Source organism: Biomphalaria glabrata, chromosome 18, assembly GCF_947242115.1.
Source record: "Biomphalaria glabrata chromosome 18, xgBioGlab47.1, whole genome shotgun sequence".
NCBI lineage: Eukaryota > Metazoa > Mollusca > Gastropoda > Planorbidae > Biomphalaria > Biomphalaria glabrata.
The window spans coordinates 10681240-10702754 of record NC_074728.1 but is presented as its reverse complement, the minus strand read 5'-3'; the positions used below and the strand labels follow the sequence as shown (position 1 = coordinate 10702754).

Here is a 21515-nt window from a genome sequence, read left to right as displayed (position 1 = left end):
TGAAGGTAGGCTGGTCCGAGGAGACTTGGAGACCATGATGTCGGCAGCGTCGGGTTGAAGGAGATGAACTGGAGACTTTCTTGTTTGGGGTGTATGCAGATATTGATAATCCTTTTGACAATAGAAATCGTGCTCATATTGGCATCGTCACCGGACAGATAGAGCTGCTTTAATATTTTATATATATTCATTTTTGTTTTCCCCTAAATAGATTTTCAATCTAAATGTTGAAAAATTGTTTTTATTATGACAATATTTTTAGCAAAGTTATGTCTGATGTAGTTTGAGTTATCTTCTCAATTCAATATTGTTATAGTTAACAGATCTGTCAGATGTTGTTAGAATTAACTTATCTTTCCAATGATGTTGTTACTGTTAAGTTATGTATTTAATGTTATTATAGTCAACTAATATGTCCAATTTTGTTTAATTAATTTTATCTGTACGATGTTTTTATAGCTCACATTTCTGTCGAATGAAGTTGTACTTAACCTATCTGTTTGATGTCGTAGTCTGCAAGCATTACCTAGACAAAACACCTAAAACAAATATGCTAAATAGTATCTAAGGTCACAATAGGGGTAAAAAATAATTTCATTTATCAACTAAGTTTGTAGAATACACATTGAAATTGTCTTTTGTTTTATTTTTCTTTTATCTATGCATTTATTTTTGTTATAAGTCTGTATTAGGTGACATGACATGTCTAGTTACACAGTAGGTCAATTAAATTAACCTAAGATCTAGATTTTTTTTTACCAATTTCAAAACAATTTTTTAATTAAATAATGAACATTTAGATCTATATTTATAATTATCTTGTATCGATTCGGTATGATGTTATATGTAGTCAATTGAGCCCTGAGAAATTTAAAAACATAAAAGTTGCACTATATAAAACAAAATTACAAAGTGAATTTATGATATCAAATAAAACCGCATCAAATTGAACAATGGACCACAAATATTTAAGCCATAGTCTTGTTTTGATCGTTGAAAGTAATACATTTAAAAAAATTATTTGACTTTTTTTTTCACTTAAAAGCGAACAGATCAACACGTCGTTACTGATAAAACTCTTAAAATCTTCTTGAATAATAAATACTGTTGCTAGTTAGTTCTTTTGGTTGACCCAATACAGTGAGATGATTACCACATTTATTGATTGTTACTCAAATATAACATGATTGTCAATTCTAGTATTAAATTCCCACTGTTTATGTCATTTATTCCATTGTTATTGCAAATTTTGCAAGGATATTTAATTAAAATATGAATATGAAACAGACTTAATATCACCTAAAATGGTTCCTTTGCTCTACCTTTAAGACACAAATGGTAAAACGTTGTGCTGTGTTATTTAAACTTAAGCTAACATCTAGACGTGTCTAGGTATATTTGGGCATATATCTAGAGGTTTTATTATTATTATCTTTTAAGATGTCTCTGCTTTTGCTAAGATATAATTTTTCCAACTTGAGTGTCACCACAAAATGGTGTCACCCAGTGCGGACAGCACCTCTTGAACCCTCCTTGTGCGCCACTGGTCCCGGATACGTGCCTTTTAAATAAGCAATAATTTTTTAAATCGATATAAGATATTTTAAGGTGAATTTGCATTATTCTACATTTGAATAAATACAACTATAAAGTATTCATCTGACAACATATACATAAATTATGATTCTAACAAATAGTTCAGATATATAGACACATTAGAGTCATACCACATTATGTTATTTTCTTGTTTTCAAAACTTTCAGTCTCTTACCGCAATAAAACATGTTTCGTTGGTTATCGCATCGATTCAGGTTTTTTTCCGTTAAACTAATTGTTCGTGATTTGTATTTCACTTATATGTGATTGACATAAATAAAAAACAACAACTCCAAATTAATTATAAAGTATTGATTTATTGATTTTACTTTTCCTATACAGTTTCTGTATCTTGTGATCGCCAACTGAGACATTTCAACAGCCACTATCATTGGAAGTTAAACAGAGGCTTTTCACAAACATACGTTGAATTATAGGTGCAAAAAATGTCATAGAGTAGCTGGTAATAATTATAGTAGATTATGCAGTTGGCGTCTCTTCCGTCGTTTGGTTCACCTGTAAAGTTTCATTAATTGCATAGATAAATATGGTAACATGTTGTGAAAATGTGATATTAGGATACATAATGTATATATATATATATATATATATACATATATATAAATATAAATTTTATATTTATATATATATATACATATATATAAATATAAATTTTATATTTATATATATATACATATATATAAATATAAATATTATATATATATATACTTCGACTAAATCATCATCAAACTGCTGCTGGTAGTATAGATATCTGTGCTGCTTTGTTTCTGTAGACCAGGGCCGGTCCTAGCAATTGCGGGGCCCTATGCGAAACTAATTGCGCGGGGCCTAGTCTGTATGGGAATAAGGATAATAAGATTTTAAGAAAAAAAATTCGACTTTACTAAGTTAAAAATTGCGATCTGTACTTTACGAACCTTGTAACCAATGGCATATTTATATGCTAGTGACTATAAAAGTAAATAAAGTATTGGAACTTCCGATTAAAATATAAATTCACCCGATTATTACATGAAAACTGACAATGCCTTTTTTCCTTTTATCACGCGTAGGATTGGCGTTTTCCGCAATTAATGACACCCAGAAATGACAATTTTGTCTATTTTTCTGGAGATTTTAAAGAGTTTTCAGGAGATTTTAATAAATTCAGGAGATTTCCAGGAGTTTTTCGTATATATTTTGCAATTTAATAATTACACCCTGAATTAGCGCAAGGCCCACTGCGACCGCATAGGTTGCAGTAGCCTAAGACCGGCCCTGCTATAGACCAATTTTAGTATTAACCTAGCATCAACCTCAAACCTCGTTTAACACCAGAACAATCGTCATAGTAGGAGTAAACATTGACCCGCAACGTCGCAACCTGAGCGCAGTTTAGACAGATAGCTCGTTGCCAGGTCACATTTGTTTGACGTGGAAACGAGCCATTGGTCTCCCCTGCGACATTGCAGGCCAGTGTTGAGGCCCTCTCTAACGATTGGTCTCGCCTGACAGACTAAAATCCTTCCTTGCTAAAGTCCTGGCCCTGCTGTTGTTCTCAATGTTCGGATGTCATCAATTCATCATACAGATCAAGGTTGATAATAAACAAACTCTATCACATGATATTCCTGCATCCAGGGCCGGACTTACGACAGTGTGAGACTGAGGAGCCGCACAGGATCTCACATTAATATATAACTTTTAAAGTTCCCAAGTACCCTTTTTTTTCCCCACAAAAATAACATTTAAAATTGAGTTCATTCAAACTGCAGCTGAAGAAGGTAGTGGTAGGGTAGGGGATCTCCACACACAAAATCTTGCCCAAGGCCTTTACGTATCAAAATCCATAAGACGTTAGATCACATCTTAATGTGTATTCTTATAAAACAACGTTATGAACGAGTATTTCTGCTTGGGCAGCTGCTAGACATCCCTATTGATTAGTTCTGAACTTAAGTCTTAATGGTGCCGAGGATCGAACCCATTTCGCTTCCATTCTCCGCCGTCCTGGCTACCACTGATTTATGCAATAAAGCGAAAAAATATTTAAAAAAAGAAGCTTATATTATGGAAACTACTGTAGCTTTAAAGCCATACATATAATACAATACGATTTATTTCCCTTAATCAATATCGAGCTAAATAATTAATTTGTTGATTGATTTTTTTAAAAATTGATTCATATTTCGTTAGGAGCAATAAATAATTGTGCAAAAGTTTCAACTTCAACAGCGAACGAAGAGGGAGAAATAGTTTGTACTAAAGGGACAAAATTTCCACATATTTAGCCATATGTCTTAATACTAAAGGATTTATTACCCTTGTGAGTATCAATTAATAATTAAGTAACTAATTTGTCAATTTTTTAATCGATTCTTATTTTGTTAAGTACAAAAAACTATTGTGTAGAGTTTCCAATTGATCCGAGAATGACAGAGGGAGGAATAATGTTTATCAGTGGGAACAAAACCCAACATATTTAGGCATAATTTAGCCATAGCTATTAACATTAAAGAATTAATTACCCCTGGTGGTGTAAAAAAAAATTAATTATCAGTAACTGATTGACTAATTTTAAATTTTTTTATTGATTTAGATACGATACATTTCATTTTGATACGAGAACGGGTATGCGGAAAATAGCGTGTTCCAGTTGGTGCAGACAGAAAAGAGTTAATTGCTATAAGTTTTGTAACAAGTCAGCAGACAGACAAGAGTTAGTTGCTATAAGTTTTGTAACAAGTCAGCAGACAGACAAGAGTTAATTGCTATAAGTTTTGTAACAAGTCAGCAGACAGACAAGAGTTAATTGCTATAAGTTTTGTAACAAGTCAACTTGCCTGGAGCGAATGTTGAACCCTTGAGGGAACCACTAATCACAGAGTTGTCGTCTTCCCATCTAAAAGTGTTCTCCACATCGATATCATTGAGTCCCACCCAGACGTAGGTGTTACCAAATGTACGTTGCAACCAGGTGAGTTTGGTTATGTTATGTATAGTGTAAAGATGGGATGATTTACCTAGACAAGAACAGAATTATTTGTCAAGAGCAAAATATAGCAGTATTTACCGATATTATTTTTAGTTTATAAAAATTTTAGAAATAAAAAAACAATTTAAGCATTCTTTGTCTTGTATTTAGGAATTGGTTTTCACAAATATTTCCAGTCATCTCTTAACATTATGTAACCATGGATACGTAATTTAATGATTGTTCCAGTCCTTCCAGCAGTCCAATGTACATACCAATCAATCCATTTCTCCACTATAAAATGAGATTCCAATGTACATACCAATCAATCCATTTCTCCACTATAAAATGAGATTCCAATGTACATACCAATCAACCTATTTCTCCACTATAAAATGAGATTCCAATGTACATACCAATCAATCCATTTCTCCACTATAAAATGAGATTCCAATGTACATACCAATCAACCTATTTCTCCACTATAAAATGAGATTATCTTCCACGTAGGCGCCACGCTGAGTGGACGAGGGCTGAATCCTCTGTATCTTTACAGCAGTCATCAAAAGCCATTATGTAATCTTCACACCAGAATACTTACATCGATAATCGTCTCTGACCTTTTCTTATCCCTGGCCTTCATTTATTCAGATTTACATATGTCTAGATATATTTGGTTATTAGGTAATTAAATTAGAACAAATCTACAGTCCTGTATCATATGACGGCCAATATGTAATTAGATTTACTTACTTCTACAGTCATCCCTGGCCCTGATGTAATCATATTTCTTTGTGGACACTGAAAGACATTCTCTTGAACCTCCAATTGTGACGAATTGAAAACCTTTGTTGAACTCACAAGGAATGTAAATATCTTTCTTTGGGACTACATTCACATGGTCAATGCTACACTTGCCTGAAAAAGTGAAATGCTTTGTGAATGTATCTTTTTTATTGTTCTCTTAAAACAGTTGCGTCATGAAACAATAAGCCTATTTCTTATAGAAAAGTTTATTATTAAATGTAACGCTTGTCCATTGAAGAAGTTGTTTTAATTTACACTACTTGCGAGGTGTTGTAACATATAGATGTATTGGATGATAAGTTTAGAAAGTCAAAGCATCATTTATTAAAAAATATTTAAATTACATACATACTAATGCAAACCTTCTTTTTTGAAACAAAAAATAAACACTGTATATAATATGTAAGTAGCCTGTATGACAGAAAGAAAAACATTTATAATTACTCAATAAATACATGCAAATTTGTATGACTTTTGATTTATAAAAAAAAAACAAAAACATTCTGCTTACATGTGTTATAAAAATACTGAACATTAGGCCCCCCCCCCCTATTTTTTCCCCTTATTAATCCGTCTCCTGTGGTTAATAAATATTGAAAATTAAATTTTGGCTTTCAACAAGAAAAGAAGTAGCCGTTATATCCAAACTTTGAAAGATGTAAAATATCATTATATCGGATTTTTCATATCTATTTTTAGTTTTTAAATCTAACCTAAAAGGACGGATATACCACACAAAAAATGTCCCAATTGGGGCCCGCTAAAGACAAAAAAATTAACAAATGAATATATCAGGATAGTACAAACTACGGAAGTCTACGGTCCTTGCGACATATCTGACTCCTCGATGTTTCTGTTCAATTTTCTAAAAAGCAATTAACAGAAGTGCATCGGTTCCAGCGGACGTGAAAATAAGTTAAGGTGGCACTGTTTGCATTGCCGGCCCTAGGCATAGGCAAAAAGGCCGCCGCTTAGGACTGTCAAGAGCAGGCGTGTGAAAGATGTGACATTGTGTGTGTGTGTTTGTTTATTTTATTAGTTGTGAGTGGTGAACTGTTTAAGCACGGGCTTTTTAAAGGGGGGACAATAAGGTTTCCTGTGGTCAGTTTAGTCAGTTGGAGAGCTGACCTGGTCTGAGTAGGGTGTTGGTGAATATTGACAGTTGCATTACCTAGATTAAGGAGATATTATTTCTGCATTGTGTGTACTGAATATTTGGGGTAATGCTAATTTGTGTCATGATACCCTCATGTAATTTATTATTGCATCTAGTCTTGGCGCCCTGTAATATTTAATTTGGGCACATTTAGTACATTTAGTATTGATGGTAATGTATTCCATATTATATGTGTAACACATTGTTTGCTGTAAATAAATACAAATGTTATACTCCTTTGTTGAGTGCACTTTACAATACTTATACGCTTGTAAAGATCTACAGTTGGGGCATTAAATTACACCCCTCATGGAATCATACCCTTAGTACATCGAGCCATTTGTCTATAGTAAGAACTGTACCTAAATTTCCTTACAAGGACCTCCAATTGGTCGGGGCCCTGGCCTCGTAGAAAACTAAAAATACATGTATATTTTTTTATTGCAAAAATTGGATCGATTCCTAAACACAGCGGAGCTTTATGTCTCCATGCCAACTAGTCTAGCTCAATGTCTCTACTTGTCTACACTTGTTAGACTAGAAGACGCTAGTTGCTTCCTTTTGGTAAAAATGTCCAAACTTTGTTCTTGTAGGGTTTGTTGGAACTTTATGACATTTGCACGAATATGTTTAATTAAGAAGCTTAAGGAACCCTGGTCTGGTCACGTGCTACGGAAATCGCTCTGTATGAATTTCAGTTAATTATTGGCTTATGTTTCAACAGAGGTTGGTGTTGAACAAACTGTATAATTTTATTATTATAGCTTTTATATAGCGCTACTTTCCAATCTCATTTGTGGACCGGTGGGGGGGGGGGGGGGGAGGGGGTATATAGGAGTTGGTTTTCCGTGCTGCCTTTAGGCCCTCAGTAAACACAACTCTGCCCGAGTCGGGTGTCAAACCTCGAGCCCCCTTCTAGGTAGCCAAGCCAAGCCAAGTTTAAGCGCACTTGGCCTCTCGACCACGCTTCATTATTTTGGTGTTTAGTTTTTTTTTTTATTTTTGTTTCATTTAGGGCCATCATATTTACTTCGCCTATGGCCTCCTTTTACCTAAGGCCAGCCCTGCTGCCCGTTACCCAAATGTCGACAATGTACACCCCACCCCCGTTCGAGAAAGGTTAAATTCTTAAGACATTAGCATAATCGACTTTTTTTCTTTCTCTTAATTATAAATTATGAACAGTAGATCTTGATGGTTTAGAAAAATATGAAGCCAAATCAGACGCCTTGTTTTAAGCGGCCCCCATAAGGGGAATAGACGCTATTAGTTTTGTGTGGTCACACTCTAAGTACAGTAATAAAGCTTATATTGCTTAATTGTTGAAAAGGCTTGAAAAATATTTCCAACCGCACATCATTGTATGACAAATGGAAAAGGAGATATTAATCTTTTTACGAGGGGAAAAAGTATTATTTTGTGTAAAACAAGTTATTCTTGCTCACTACCGGAAATTAAATTAAAATGTGAAATTAGTCAATAATATTTTTTGTTTCTGTTGCCAATTTTTTATAATTTTGAAATAGAATGAATCTTAATTATTATTTTTTTATTTTCTCTTTATTACATTTAGCACATTTTAATTTTAATTTTGAATGTATGGATAAGGTTAATAATTATTATTGAAAGAAATAACAGGGTGCTCAAAATGAAAATATAGGAGGCTGAGTGATAAAGCGCTTGTCTTCCATACCGGGGTCCTGTGTTGGAATCTTGGTGAAGACTGGGAAGAGTAAAGCTGGTTGGTCGTTGTGCTGGCCTCATGACATCCTCTTTAACAATGGGTCATAGAAACGGATGACCTTTACATCATCTGCACCATAGATTACTAGGTCTAAAAAAGAACTTCACTTAATGAATATCTGTGGCATTTTACGTCTCGAGAGACATCTTTTCCCGTTGCAACTTCTTGTGTGACTAAAGAGGCCAATCCTTGATACACAGCTGCGATCGCAGGTTGGGCATATATGATCACCAGGCGCCATTGCATTTTCAACCTTCTTTCTGCATCTGTTGTGTATGGCATCTGCAATCCGAGACTCTTCCTTTATGCTCTCTCTCCATGTGGGTTTTTTCCAGTGCTACTTTTTCCCAGTTGCCAGTGTCGATTTTGAAGAACTTTATGTCGCGTTTACATACGTGGAAAACCAGCGTCTCTCCTGCCTTCTATTAGATCGCCGTACAGAATGTCGAGTGGAAATCGACCTACTGGCATTCTACGAACGTGGCCAAGCCAGCGTCTGCTGCTGATAAAAGAGCGGATGTCCTGGCATCCTGCTCTTCGTAGCACTTCCTCATTGGTTATGCTATCTTGCCACCTTATTTTAAGGATCCGTCTTAGGCACCTAAGGTGGAAGACATTCAGTATTTTTTCTGCCATGAGTAGGTTGACCATGTTTCACTTTCGTATAGCAAGGTGCTAACACACAGGTCCGGTAGACTAGGGCTTTAGTATTGTTTGTCAGCAATAGGTTGTCCCACATTCTTTTCTGCAACCGTGACATGGTGGCCATTGCTTTGGCTATCCTGTTGTTAATGTCTTTATCCTGTTGGATATGATGGAGCTGAAATAGCAAAAGTGATCCACAATTTCTAGTGGTTGGCCTTTAATGTTTTCTTGAGGTGCACTATTTGTTTTCTGGACTTGTATCTTAGTCTTGCTTTGACTAATGTTTAAGCCGAACTTTTATAGAATGAATATATATAACAACAACTTGTTATTGAGAAATAACTTATGTTTGATAAAAATTCATTTTGAAAGATTAAAATTTTAAAAGCTTAAGATAGAGCTACTTACCAATGTCACATGTTTTTTCCTGAATGTTAAAATAATAACAATAACATGATGAAGACAGCAGACACTTCCTGGAGCAGTCCAAATTACTAGAGGCATAGATCAGTGTTGAATTCAGTATCACCAAGTCATTTCGCTCCGATTTCTGAATATGTACTGACGTCATCGTAGTAGCCAAGTCTACAATTAAAATTAAAATAGCGCTTTCAATTAGACATCCATAAACTTTTGTCTTTACAGGCTTGGCTATGTCATGAATAAAACAACTTGTTGTGATTTGCTGTAACGATGGCTTGCATTCTTGTAAACTAGAAAAGATAGTGAAAATCCGACATCACAATATTTTAGACCATTCAAAGTTCTGAAATAACGGGTACTTTTTCTTTTCTGAAAGCGAAAAATCAAATTTTTTAAATGACATATGCAATCAGTTGTTTTTTTTTCATAAAAATACACAACTTTTACAACTATTCACTATTAATAGTAACAAACACTTCAGGCTCTTTTATGGGAGACTGCTATGTACCATATTTTTAACATATTTATGCAACCGGTTGTAGATTTTTTGTCAAAAATGTTTTGTTTTTTTTGTATTGTTAAGTTGTGTAAGTTCTGTTCTACAAAGTACTACATTTATACACAAAAAAAAGTTTAATATTTTTTAAAGAGAACAAATCTATTTAGTATGCATATAAGTTAGATAAATTTAAAACAACAATTAATAAGTAATGTTTCATATTATTGCGTGAACTGCACTACAGTGATAGCACTATAGAACCCATAACCAAAGAAAACAAGGTTACAAAGACAATCACAAATTGAAAATCGGTCCTGAAGTGGTCCACCCATGCAGGTAAAAAGGCAGGTTTCAATATTATCAGAATGAAATTCGATCAAAGACAAATGACAGAGAAGAATGGAGAAGGTTGACAGATCTTGTGTGGTGCCCCAGCGGTCCAGCAGACCAAAGGATAGGTAAAAGTGAATGTGAAGTTAGATGTGAACCTGGGCTAACTGATGACTCAAAATGAATATCTAATTGATCGAATTGTTTTGTAAAGGGTCAAACTCTTATTCCTCAAGAAAAAAAAAACAGAAAAAAAAACAAAAAATATTCAAATCCTTGTTTTGTAATTTCTTTGTTTAGTTTGAAAAAACAATATGTCAACATAATCCTTTGAAACATAATAGCTGTTGACCATCACAGTTGAGTTCATAGATAGATATTCATAACAAACGAATATTCACATTTGACTAGAGTAACACCTTTAGTAAAATCACTAAATTTAAAAAGCCTTCATGGTAGAAGACTCAAAAGTAAAACAGCAAATATATATAAAACACAGTACTTATCCTTGAAAAACAAAAACAAAACCTAATATAATACTCAAAAAGACACAAAGATAAAGGCACATTCCTCGTTCCATAAGCTAGGATAAATTTGTACCAATGCTACTTCTTTCCTAGTGCTATTAGAGCATGGAATGGGTTGCCTGAGCTAGATAGGAAGACCGGTGACTTGGCAGAATTTAGGTCATTGGTTTATATGCATGACTAAATACATGACGTGTAGGACGTAATTTTTTTTATTTTTTTTTAAATTTACGTCTGTATTATATAAGATAAGAAGATAAGATAAGAAATGAAATCTGAAAGCCAATGGGAAAATGAGACTGAAGAACATTTGTTATTGTAGCTCCTGAAGTCTGCTGTATTTTGTTTCCGTTGTTTGTTTCATTATATTTCATTGTTTTCGACATAGACCTATATTAAAATTGAAACAAACGAACATGCAATAATAGTGTGTTACCGACTTTTATAGAAAGTTCAAGAACATGTAAGTTATGCCGACTATAAAAGATGTTGATGTTGACCATACTTTACAATGCTAAGCAGAATTAAAATGACATCAACAGAACTAATGAAAACAATTATAGCACACACTTACTGCTATCAAGAATGCGAAAGAAAAACACAATGAGAATATTCAGCCATTTGAAGCTTGACATAGTGCAGAGTGTTGTTCGTTTTTCTATCACATTGACACTGTCATCAATAGAGAGAAAACAAAATCATAACAACACTTTTATAAGTCAAACCAGCGTTGTATGTTGAGCTATGCCAAAGAACTAGTCATTTATTCTATCAGAATTATATCATAACCTAGAGTTACTTTAATTCAAACAGTGTTTCCCAAACTGTGTTTCACAGAACCCTAGAGTTACGCGAGGCCTGACTAGGTGTTCCACGTACCACTGGGATAATGAACTAGGCTCTACTCGGCCACCAGGTGAATTAATCTCTCTAAAAAAATAAGCAACGAGTTTCTCTAAATACTCAGAATGTGCGAAGTGTTCCGTTAAGGAAAAAATTTGGGAAACACTGCTTGAATATACAACACTACATTAAAGTTTTAAGCAGAGAAAGCTTGTTCATCAAACATTCATGAGATACTTGACGCTGCATCGAAAAAAAAAATGAAAGACTAGCCCTTTGATATTTTCATTTCAAGAACATTTTGTCTGTTGATAAATTTATTGATTATTTTCAAATTGAAGTATGAAAAAAACAACAACAATATAAAAAGGCAGTTTGTGTTCTTACGCAAACTCAGAGGAAGCCCCCTATTGCTACTCCCGCCGCAAGGGTCAGCAACCTAGGGAAAGAAAAGCGTTTTTTTTAATCACATTGACACTGCCATCAATAGAGAGAAAAAAAACAACATGATTACAACACTTTTACAAGTCAAAGCAGCCGTGGTATGCTGAGCTATGCCAACTAAGTAGTAATTCGTCCTGGCTGAATTCGATCACTTTACTTTAAAACAGTTTTCCAAACTGTGTTTCGCGGAACCTTAGTGTTTCCCGAGTGGATGACAAGTGTGTGACGCGCTGGAATTTGGATTAAAGTGAGGAGGATTCGCGCAACACGTCGACCTCACTCTCTCGCCCTAAAGCCCATCCTTTTCCGGAAGCAAGATTTGGTCAAGACGCCCGGGGACAAGTTTGGGTGCAGTGGATGACTAGAGACTTTCTGTGTGTCTTGTCCTGCTGCTCTTGAGTGCTCCAAAGCGTGTGCTGGTATTTGCCTTTCTGTCCAATTGGTCTAGTTTTGTGACGTAATGCACAGGCCGCCAAGTCCAGACTTCACATGCTAGGTTTGACAGAACCTCAGTGTAATGAGTGCCATGGACACGTCAGATACCCTCTACCTGGTTTAACCGGCCAGTCAAAGCCGTTTTCGGGGTGTGGCCGCTGCGCATGCTACAGCTTCTGGGAGCCACTGGTGAGAGTTGGGTACCGAGTGGGGACCAAGAGTGAGCCAAGCTACCCTAAAAGAGTGTTTCGCGAGGACTGGGTAGGTGTTCCACAAACTACTGGGATAATTAACAAGTAGGCCACCTGGTGAATTAATCTCTTTAAAAAAATAAGCAATGTGTTACGCTAAATACTCTGAATGTTAAGGAACAAGTTTGGCTGTTTGAATACATAAGACTACATTAAAGTTTAAGCAGATCATGCATGGATCATCAAACATTCAAGAGATACTTGATGCTGCATAGTATAGAACGAGTCCAGACATTTGATTTCATTTTAAGTACATTTTAAGTACATTTTAAGTACATTTTAAGTACATTTTAAGTACATTTTAAGTACATTTTAAGTACATTTTAAGTACATTTAGTCTGTTGATAATTTTATTGATTATGTTCAAATTGTAGTACATAAAAATACGATAAAAATGACAATTTGTGTTTTTAAGCAAACTCAGAGAAAGTCACCTATGGCTCCTCCCCCGCAAGGGTCCGCAACGCAGGTATAGAAAAGCGTTTTTACCGAAAAACCACAATCCTATTTCTATAAAAAAACAAACAAAAAAAAACAACTTTCACACTTTTTTTACAGCAAATATGTACAGACCTACACCCAATGCATGAGGTCATTTTTTGTTGCATGTGTGTATATAACCAACCCGATATTGTATGATTTTCCAAAATGTTGACATACAGATAATAAACTGATGAAAACAATTTCTCCCTGTCCAGTGTTTTTATTACTTTTAAATAACAGAAACACTGGCAATTGAATCTTGTTTCATTTTAAATGGAATTAATGACAGAAACCCTAGTATTTCGTACATTCGAGCCATCATTGTCGCACCCTCATGCAAACGTTTATATGACTAAATAGACACAGAAGAGGAACCATAATTAACAGTGTCTTTTAAAACATCTAAGGGGGCGACTTGGTGACTGTTTTTAAATCTCTTTTATAGTTGACTAATTTTGTTATTATTGATATAAGTTATAAATTATTGTTAAATTTAGTTTAAAACGTGAATTTTGTTTTTCTTTTGCAAAGAAAATTCCTTCTTTTATGAAGCTGATGGCTTTTTGTAAAAGAGATTACTTTGCTCTTACCATGTAAATAATGATAGATTACCCCACCCCAACGCCCTTACGTTCCATTCAGAAAAGAAGAACAACTGGTTAAGAGCATGAATAAATCAACTCAGAGTATATACAATTCTTATTTGTTGATAGAGATCCAGACATGGCAACTTTAAAAGACAGTACTCTAGATTACAGTTCTGGATCTAGAGGTATAAAAGATTCTAGTTCAGTGATAGGTCAATAGATCCAGACTTTGAAGAACGTTCCTGAACGACTAATTATTTAGTTAATTGTGTAATGAATACATACGGGAATACCCGCTGTCGTATGTGTGTTCAATCTTCTAGTTGTACATTGAATAGACCCCAGAACAAATTTAAATTGAAGAAGAAAATATTTTCAAAATTATAACGGTCAAACCAGAGTTTTCCCCGTGATTCTTATGTCTATGTCCAAGAAAAGCTTTATAGCCGTTTATGAACTCCATGTCCACGCAGAGTTTTTTTTTGTTCCTGTAAGAATTTAAAAGCTGATAACAGGAATTGTAAAAATTATAACAATTTTCTTAAGAAACTCAATTTCAAGTTTAAAGTGAAGCCTTTTTAGAATGTATATCACTCTCGCGTCTCTTCTCTAAGTTTTCATGTCAGAACTATCCAATGGCTGTCTAAGATAGATCTTTTGACGAAAATGGTCCGTGACTTACTTATCAGTCAGAACATCTTAGGACAATCACGCCCCAATGTACTTGCAGTATATACCTGAAATGTCTCTAGAAATTTAGTATTGGCCAGTACTGGCATTTTTTTGTAACTAATTTTATATCAACCTACTCTGTCTGTCTGGTAAAATGATTGTACACGTTATTTCTCTGACCTCCAATTTCGGATCAAGCTGAAATTGTGTACAATTATTTCTTCTATATGACAACACATGAATCAATTAAAAGAAATAAAATTAGTTCATTATCTATTGATAATTAATTATTTTGTTTGGTATCTCGAACAAAGGATTGAAATTGTACTTGACAGAGGTGTTGGTATAAGCTGAATTAGTCTCGTTTATAAGTTGAAGCCTTAAAATAAAAAACAAACAATAGATAAATATATATTCTATCTTTTATTTTAATAATCTTCTATTTTAATACTGCAGCTCTCGTGCAGATAAAGAAGTCGTCCGCCGTCTTGTGCCCCTGTTTTTAATATGGACTTTCCTTCGGTTATCAATGTTACACAGCCTTTGTTAGAGCTCTCTATCTGTCTCTTTCAGATGACATCTGCTGCTAGCTACTTTCCTCTATGCCAGTGAGGGCGAAATGACCCCTGAGTTGATCTTTATATCGCTTACGGGGCACCTCTGTTACCTCGTCCTTTTTTAATTAAGTTCGCCAAAGAAGATCGCCTTTGGCATGCGTTCATATCACATGCGGGACAAGTGTCCTACTTAGCGCAGTTTTCGAACGGTGATTAGTGCTTCTAAACTGTCCGCACCAGCCTCTAGCAGAAGATAGTTATTTGTAATGCAGTCCTGTCGGCGTATGCACTTCTGAAGCGGAGTCATCTTTCATGGAGGCGTCGAAGGAGCATTAAATGTCTTGGATAGAGCACCCAGGTCTTCTTATAGCTATGAATGCAGGGACAGAAAAAAAGATATGATAAAATAATTGTATTGGTCCTAACAGATATTCAATGTGATTACAATTGTCCACCTCAGCGTTACTACTATAACAATAACAATTAGAGATGCAAACACGAACAACAATCACATACAGAAAATAATCACACACACACACACACACACAAACGACAAGCGCTATAAGAATGTGACGAAACGTGTCCTTGAAACACCTTAAATGAAAAGGGGGGTGGGGGGGGGAAGATTATTTAAGCACTTTCTTGTTCTAGTTTTAATGGAAAGGTACTGACCACTTCGTCCAGATGTGATGTAACTGGCTTAACGGGAGAAAAATGTGTTTAAGAATTGTATGTGTTTTAGAAAGGTATATTTCATGTAAAAGTTTTTCAGGAGATGGTAGCCGTGTTCTAATGGTATAAAATGTTTTTTAATCTTATATCAACTCACTCTGTTTGTCTGGTAAAAAGTGTGTACACTTTATTTCTTCCACAACCATTCTCGGATCAAGTATAAACTTCGCACAATTTTTCATTGACATAGACAAGACATGAATCAATACAAAAAAGTAACCAATTTGTTAATTAATAATAATAATAATAATAATAATCTTTATTATCCGTAAGGAAATTTGTCTTACAATTTGTGCATTACACCAAACATTACAACAAAGAAAAAACATTATAACTATAAGAAACCAAAGTGTACATTCACACCAGACTCACTCATAATTTACATGTGACAAAGTTTATACCAGATTGTTTTTATTTAAGGATTTGATTGCCAGGGGAACAAAAGAGTGTTTGTGTCTGTTTGTCTTTGCTATCGGTGTCTTGTATCTCTTTTGTGATGGTAAAATTACTGGTAATTCATTATTTTATCTAATATCATCAATGAAAACTAATACTCCAGTATTCACAGATACGGCTACATTTGTTGGTTTTAGTCTAGTTGAATAATTCTTTAAGCTAATTCTCCATCACGCATTCTCCGATCAAGTTGATACTTTAAACAATTATGTATTGTACCTAACGAAACATAAATCCATAACCAAAAGGACGTGTACTTCGTTTGTTAGTGTAAAGATTTTTGTGTGCTATTCACAAAGTTTACAACAAATGTTCTCATGGATAATATATGTATTATCATCATTATCCTATCATTATTCAAAAGAAATTATAATAATAAGGCTTGTCTTCGAGTCCGAAGATTAGTGAGGAATACAGTATTTCCCGTGGCTGCGCAGCCCCAGCTGCGACCTACATATTTTGTCACATCCAGGGCACGCATAACCATTGTCCGCAGGTGGTCGATTTAGATTTTCTTTTTGTCGTCTGCGTTTGTCCTCGGCAGCAGATTTTCTTTTGGTCTCAAATGTGTATCCTGCAGCCTTCGTGAGTGACCTCCAGCTGTCTCGTTCCGACGCCGCATGCAGCCAGGTGCTCTCTTCTATGTCAGCCAAGGAAAGTTGACGCCTAAGCTGGTCTTTGAAGCGTTTCCGTGGGGCGCCTCTGTTACGTCGACCAACTTTTAAGCGATGAACGATGACTGACTAGCTTCAGTGTACGACTAGATCTTGCTTTTTCCAGACTTTGACTCGACGTCCTTCCTGGCTACAGGCGCTGTCGAACTGCAGCTATTTCGTTCTAACCAGATTTTTCTCGCGCGATATATAACACTTTTTTACAATTGGATTGTATCAAACAACGTTTTCCTTTAGAATATATGTTGGTCTAAACACTGGCCACCAAAAGTGATACAGCATACACGTAGCAGATATACATCTTATAGCGATAAGGAAACACTAGTTGTATCTCAATATATGGGAAAATAAGATAGATGCAGACTTGTCGTTTCATTTCGACCTGAAGAGCAAACAAGAAAAGCATTAAAACATATTAAAACAACTTAAAATAAAATGAAATTAAACAATAAAAATAAAAACAAAACATCTTTGCTATGCCTGGGTATCGAGCTCGTACTTTAGCATCGTCAGCTCAATGTCCCAACGACGTTAGCCACTGGGCCAAAGCTACAATCTTGTAAATGTATATTTATGTTTTTGGTACGTTGATTATAAAAAACTAGATCTAGAACTACCTGAAGTTTTGATTCAGAACGTATATTGACTAATAAAATACAGACGTTTCTTCAACAAGAAGCTGATTAGGTCCTACGCTGGTCGTTAGGGTTAGGTCAGCTGATGAATTTCTAGACAAGTAGTTAGAACCGATTAGATGTTCCACCCTCCGCCAAGGGTAAGTGGAGACTCTATGCCAAGTAAATTGGGTGGCTCCAAATAGAAAACAAGATTACAAAAGACAGTTTGTGTGGAAACACAAACTCAAAATCGGCCCCTAAGTGGTCGATCCAGGCAGATAAAAAGGCAGGTCTAAATATTTTCAGAAAGAACACCAGAATGAAATTCTATCAAAGACAAATCACAAAGAATGGAGAAAGAAGGTTGACAGATCTTGTGTAGTGCCCAGCGGTCCAGCAGACCAAAGGATAGGTGAAAGTGAATGTGAAGTTAGATGTGAACCTAGCCTAACGGATGACTAATAATGAATATATAATTGATCTAATTGTTTAGTAAAGGTTCAATCTCTTATTCCTCAAGAATAAAAACATTTATTTAGTTAAGTATTCAATGTGAATGATATCGCACTGCAGTTCACGCGATAATACGAACAAAATTCTTATTAATTGTTGTTTTAAATTATGTCCAACTTATATGCCTACTAAATAGATATTTTCTCTTTAAAAAAAGTTAACATTTTTTTGGTTTAAATGTAGTAGTTAGTATTACAGAACATACTAAACTTAGCAATACAAATGTAAAAAAAAAATATTTTTTGACAAAAATCTAAAACCGTTTGTATAAATTTGTTTAAAAATATGGTAGGGTATCACCACCCATACTAAAGAGCCTTCCGCGTTTGTTACTATTAATAGTGAATATTTGTAAAAGTGGTGTATTTTTATGAAAAAAATGCTTCCATAAGTGTTTTAAAAAATTAGATTTTTCGCTTTCAGAAAATAAAAAATAGCCGTTGCTTGAGAATTTTGAATGGTCTAAAATATTATGATGTCGAATTTTCACTATGTTTTCTAGTTTACGAGATCTAAACGGGACGGACAGACGGACGGACAGACATTCCATACAAAACTAATAGCGTCTTTTCCTCTTTCGGGGTCCGCCAAAAATTAAGGCCAAAAAATGCGCAATGATTAAACAAATTTCTTGTATCTATTTCTTAAATCAACAAATAATGCAATTTCATACATCGCCGATAGCAAGTATTTACTTAGACGATTCATGATCACCAGTCTAGAAATAATGGTCTCAACGTTTCACCAAAAGGAAGACACTATGATCTTCTAACATGTGTAGTCTAAAAAGTAGATCTGAACATTCGTGAATAAGCCTTGAATTACAATAGTGACTATAAGTTTGATATTTTGATATTATTATAAGCCTGGTGGTGGCACAGATGGGGGTGGTGGTGTGTGTTTAGTCAGTTGACGCAAATCGCCTCAGGCCAGCGCTAGACGAGCGGTCAACCGTGACGAGTTACGACGGTCAGCCGAGACAGGTATCAACATGACGGTTCGGGAAGGATCGGCGTCGTGAACGGGCGTCACGGGGGATGTAGTCATATGACCACCCAGAATGGTCGAGCGACGTTCTGTCCGGTTCTAGAAGGCCAGCAGGGACCCTATATAAAGAGCGAAGGTATCAGAGACCAGGAGACACAACTTCTTGATCTACGGTTAGTTACGACTGCTCAGTACAAGTCCTAGACGAGACGGAGAGGCCAGTGCAAGAGTTGATTTGGCGGAGAGATATTTGTACAGTCTGTGTTACGTTGTTGCCAATTGTACAGCATTGGCTGTAATTTATTTGACATAAAACTATTACGTTATTTTGGAGCCCGGAGTTGTCAAGTTCATTGAGTTGGTGGTGTCGTGTGGTTTGCAGAAAGCCTGGATAGGGAGATTCATTACACTATTTTTTATAACATCTCATATTGAAAATGGTACAAAATTCTTTTTTTTTCCCACAGCTTATATCAGCCTGTCTGTTTGGTAAAAAGTTTGTACACGTTATATCTCCGACACCCACTCTCAGATCAAGCTGAAATTTTGCACAATTGTTTCTTTTACCTGACAATGAATAAGAACAAAAACGATAAGTGAATTACACATTGGTAATTAATTATTTGATTTGGTATCTCGAACAAGGGAAAAAAATTGTATCTTACTGAAGTGTTGGTGTAAGCTGAATTAGTCCCCCTTATAGGTCACCGCTCTAAATTGAAACAATCAATATATAAGTACACAATCTTCAATTAGTCATAAGTAACTCACTAGTAGAGGATGCCTTTGCCACTTGTTCGAATTAAGGTCGAATTAAGGTCGTTCCCCTTTTTTTCTGTAAATACTTTAAAAAGCTAATTACGTTAAAGTCCACCAAGATATACCTTTCTTTCTTCCCCCCTTTTTTCTCAACTGGTCCAGATAAACGATAGGATTATATTGTATTGAGAAAACAGCGTTTTATAAAAACGGTAAAAATATTATTAATCGCACAGATTTATTGTCGTTGGTCTACATCTAGATCTAATAGATGACAGATCCAAACTAAATGAAACAATTACACTTCGTATAAGCTATGTTTTTTTTTCAAGTAATTTTGGTTTTCTTGTTTTCAGGTGATCTTAATATAGTATTAGTAAAAACAGTATTGGTTTATGCTGGTTGTAGATACTTACTCTGTGCAACTAAAATTCAATAGCTATTATACAGCCCTTGCTAGTAATTCTATTGAGTTTCATAAACTTTTTGTTAAGCCAGAGAAGATGAATTCTGTAAACTAAGAGGGGCTACTCAGCGAGTGATGCTTGTCTTTTATGTCAAACATTATGTTCTCGTGCACTCATTGGCTCGATTATGGGAATTCGGAAATCAAGATGATACAGAATGCGGCTTTGAGTATCGTGATTCAAGATCTGGAGTGGCTGAGCGACATCCAAGTCACTACTCTGAGATTACTTAAGCGTCATCTGATTGCCAATAAAAAAGAGACGTCTAGAACTTTCCATTTGTTTCGTTTATCGACATGAAAATTAGGTTTGAATTTTATCTTGACCTTGGGAAAGTATATTTTTATTTTTTATTTTTAGTACAATGTTTTTTTCAATATAATGGAATGTTAAAAGAAAAAGACAACAATTATCATCTCAAGAAACTTGACGAGTGATAAATAACAACATTAAACTACTTGATATTTCTCTGAATCATCATTGCAAAAAAGATAGCACAAAAAGAAAATACTTTATCTTTTAAAAAAACAATCAAGTATATTAAATTCAATTTATGAAAAGCAAAAAAACAAATTATAAAAATTATAGAAAGAGAAACCGTATAACAGCTATATGTCTACATACCGTGATTGTATCAGTACGGATACGTTAATATTATCTTCAAGTTTACGCTGGTTAACATTTTAAAATAATATTATTTATTATTAGTAATATAAAAATGTACGTATATGCCGTTCTCCTTAAATTTAGTGTTAATCTTAATCTCTTATGGACATCACGCCAACTTACTCAAATATTTTTAGAAATTATACTTCAAATCTATTTAGAACAAACTGATTCGATCAAGAACACCAACAAATGTAGATATTCTAATTGAGAGTGTCGAGTACTTAGCTAGTTTAGTGACGCACCATTGTTGATGTCTTAGTGAGGCCATATAGACAGGGATATTGTTGAATGGGATAATCTACCGAGAGTTGGCGCTTGACTCTTAAGGTAACTACATCGTTTAGTGACAGAGACTCGACTGTGTCCATTTCTATACGAACGTCTTCTTATCTTATCTTATATATTCCAGACGTTACTTCATAAAAGAAGATAATCCCATACATTTCCATATCATGCGTCAATCAAGTCATGCATATTAATCATTATCTTAAACTCTGCCAAGTCGTTAGTTTTCCTGGCTGATTCCATACAAGGAGCACTTGTACAAATTGGTTCTAGAGTATTGTTAGAACTTAAAATATTATAAAGTATTACTAATGTATTAGAATTAACCTAAATTCCAAATGTGTGTTTTATATTATATTATTATCATAGTATATGTTATTTTG

At 34.7% G+C, this 21515-nt stretch overlaps 1 protein-coding gene across 1 annotated transcript; it reads right to left on the bottom strand.

The window, feature by feature from the left end:
- Nucleotides 1-4316: 4316 nt before the first annotated feature.
- On the bottom strand, nucleotides 4317-12181 carry LOC129924072 (uncharacterized). The gene is made up of 5 exons (XM_056017850.1): nucleotides 11932-12181; nucleotides 11276-11373; nucleotides 9331-9507; nucleotides 5324-5488; nucleotides 4317-4619 (listed from the first exon to the last, which is right to left on the bottom strand). The coding sequence occupies exons 2-5, from the start codon at nucleotides 11334-11336 to the stop codon at nucleotides 4405-4407; spliced, it is 618 nt and encodes a 205-aa protein (XP_055873825.1). The 5' UTR covers nucleotides 11337-11373; nucleotides 11932-12181; the 3' UTR covers nucleotides 4317-4404.
- Nucleotides 12182-21515: the final 9334 nt, after the last annotated feature.